At 49.5% G+C, this 2,020-nt stretch overlaps 1 protein-coding gene across 1 annotated transcript; it reads left to right on the plus strand.

Annotated features, from left to right (window-relative positions):
* Positions 1 to 680: 680 nt before the first annotated feature.
* Positions 681 to 1,390, plus strand: PtA15_10A219 (uncharacterized protein; the record flags this gene model as incomplete). Its single annotated transcript, XM_053160373.1, has 2 exons — positions 681 to 706; positions 781 to 1,390. 2 exons carry the CDS (start codon positions 681 to 683, stop codon positions 1,388 to 1,390), a joined length of 636 nt encoding a protein of 211 aa, XP_053024354.1.
* Positions 1,391 to 2,020: the final 630 nt, after the last annotated feature.

Consider the following 2,020-nt stretch of genomic DNA (forward strand, 5'->3'; position numbering starts at 1 on the left):
CATTTTCGTACGGTAAGTTTTTTCTTGTTTTTCTGGCTCATACTCGAACACTGTGCAAATTCACTGAAATAACTTATGTGTGAATAAGACCACACATCAGGGTATGCATACAAACAACTATGCGGAAGCCTGGCACCGTGTCCTGAAGACTAAATACATCAAAGTATCCGAGCGGCCACGAATTGATGAGCTGACTCACACTTTCTGTGACGTCGTCGAGCCCGATTACGGCCGGGATTATTGCCAGGTGAACACAGGATTCGTCAAACAGAGGACCAACAAGTATCAAAAGCGGGCAAAGGACCGTGCCAAAGGCTTCACAAAGGAGTACCTCCAAGTCACAGGGGCTCAGGTATACAAGTACGACAAGCACGTATGTTGTCCAACATCAACCTGACATTGATGCATGAAACTGACGGAACTCTGAACTTAGTTTCAAGTAGATTCGTTCTCCAGGCCCACGGAGGCGTCTTATTGTGTGGATTACGAGCCCCCCTTTGGCGTCATTGAAGGTCGGCTCATCGCCTGTGGCTGCATGCACTTCATTCGTTCCGGAAGTGCATGTATTCACATGTACTTTCTGGCGCGAGAATACAAGATGCTTGTTGTTGAAAAGGCCCCCAGTAGGCCCATCTCCCACGCCGCTAACAAAATTAACTGCGACGCGGGCACCGATTCCGATGTCGAGGTCCTCACAAACCCACGGGTACACCAGGCTAAATCTTCCAAGCGACCAAGCGCTACGGCTTTCTCACCTCGTGACCGGGACTTAGCCAAGAGGACTCGCCTGGATCACGAGGAATTCCCTGACTTTACCACCGCTCACCCAGCTTTCCTGACTGGTGGGGCCAACGCTCCCGTTCCTCCTGGTCCACGACCTAACGACAAACATCTCACAACGTTAGAATCTATCGTTTCACCCAAGCAGCTGACGGCAAAGGGAAGAATGACACAAAACTTCAATTCCGGCGTGTTGGCACTCAAGCGGGTCGTGGACGTACTCAAGAAAAAGAAGGAGCGGAAGGTGATGGCGAAGAATTCATCTCCAAGCGCCATGAACCGGCTTCAAGAGGTGTGCCACGCGCTTCTGCAATCGGTTGAAGATCGTCTGGCGGGCTTTACAAAGACGGTAGCACCTGCGTTCCCGGGTATCAGCGATACTTCCCGGATGAACGGCGCCGAGATGACGGTCCTGATTGGTGAACTGGTGGAGGTCGGTTGGGCGGCACTCAAACGTATGGACGACTTACTGAAAGTCGTCAAGAACTCAAAAGAGTTTGTCTCAAAGTCGGACGAGTTTTCCGTGGTGCTTTTCAGGGAGCGACTTTTTGAGGTGGTCGGGGTCTTGGAAGAGGGAAAAGTATTGGCTCCAAGGGTACAAATACGATAGGCCAACACTACAGGCGCAATGAGCTGATGGGGCGATGATATGTATACGGCAGGCGGGGGGGTGAGGAATCGGAGCTAGCAGATGTTTAAGATAGTGGGGAAACGGAGCGGAGGCCGAAGCGTTGCTTATAGCTTCAAGCGGTTCATCTTGGACCTCTGACTTGTGTATTTTCATCTTCCCATTTCCCGTCCACCTGGCAACGTGCCAATCTCCTTGTCTGTCACAATGTCATAATTGTTCGTCTCCGCTGCCAGTCCCGTGGCTATGTTGCTGATCACGTCTCTTGGTTACAAGCTGTGTGTCATGATTTGTCATAGTAGCTACAAATTTCTCAATGATCTTCCTTTTTTTTCTTTTTACAAATTTTTTTCCTCTGTAATAATTTTTTTTCGGCACTGTCTCCACCCCAACCGGATTCCTAGTTAGGAATTACTTAGGGTACATTCAGGTTTGCCTTTGTTCCCACTTGTTGTATCTTCATTCATCTCCTCTGGTTTTGCAATCTCACTCACAAAACTCACTCGACCGCAGGTATGCCTATTGTTCTATTCTCTCATTTCTCTCCTGTGCTCTCTTCTCATCACCTTCCCTTCTGTTGAAGGTGTGCCTCCACCAGCTCCTTCTCTTGTG

The sequence above is a fragment of the Puccinia triticina genome, chromosome 10A (genome assembly GCF_026914185.1).
Source record: "Puccinia triticina chromosome 10A, complete sequence".
Lineage (NCBI taxonomy): Eukaryota > Fungi > Basidiomycota > Pucciniomycetes > Pucciniales > Pucciniaceae > Puccinia > Puccinia triticina.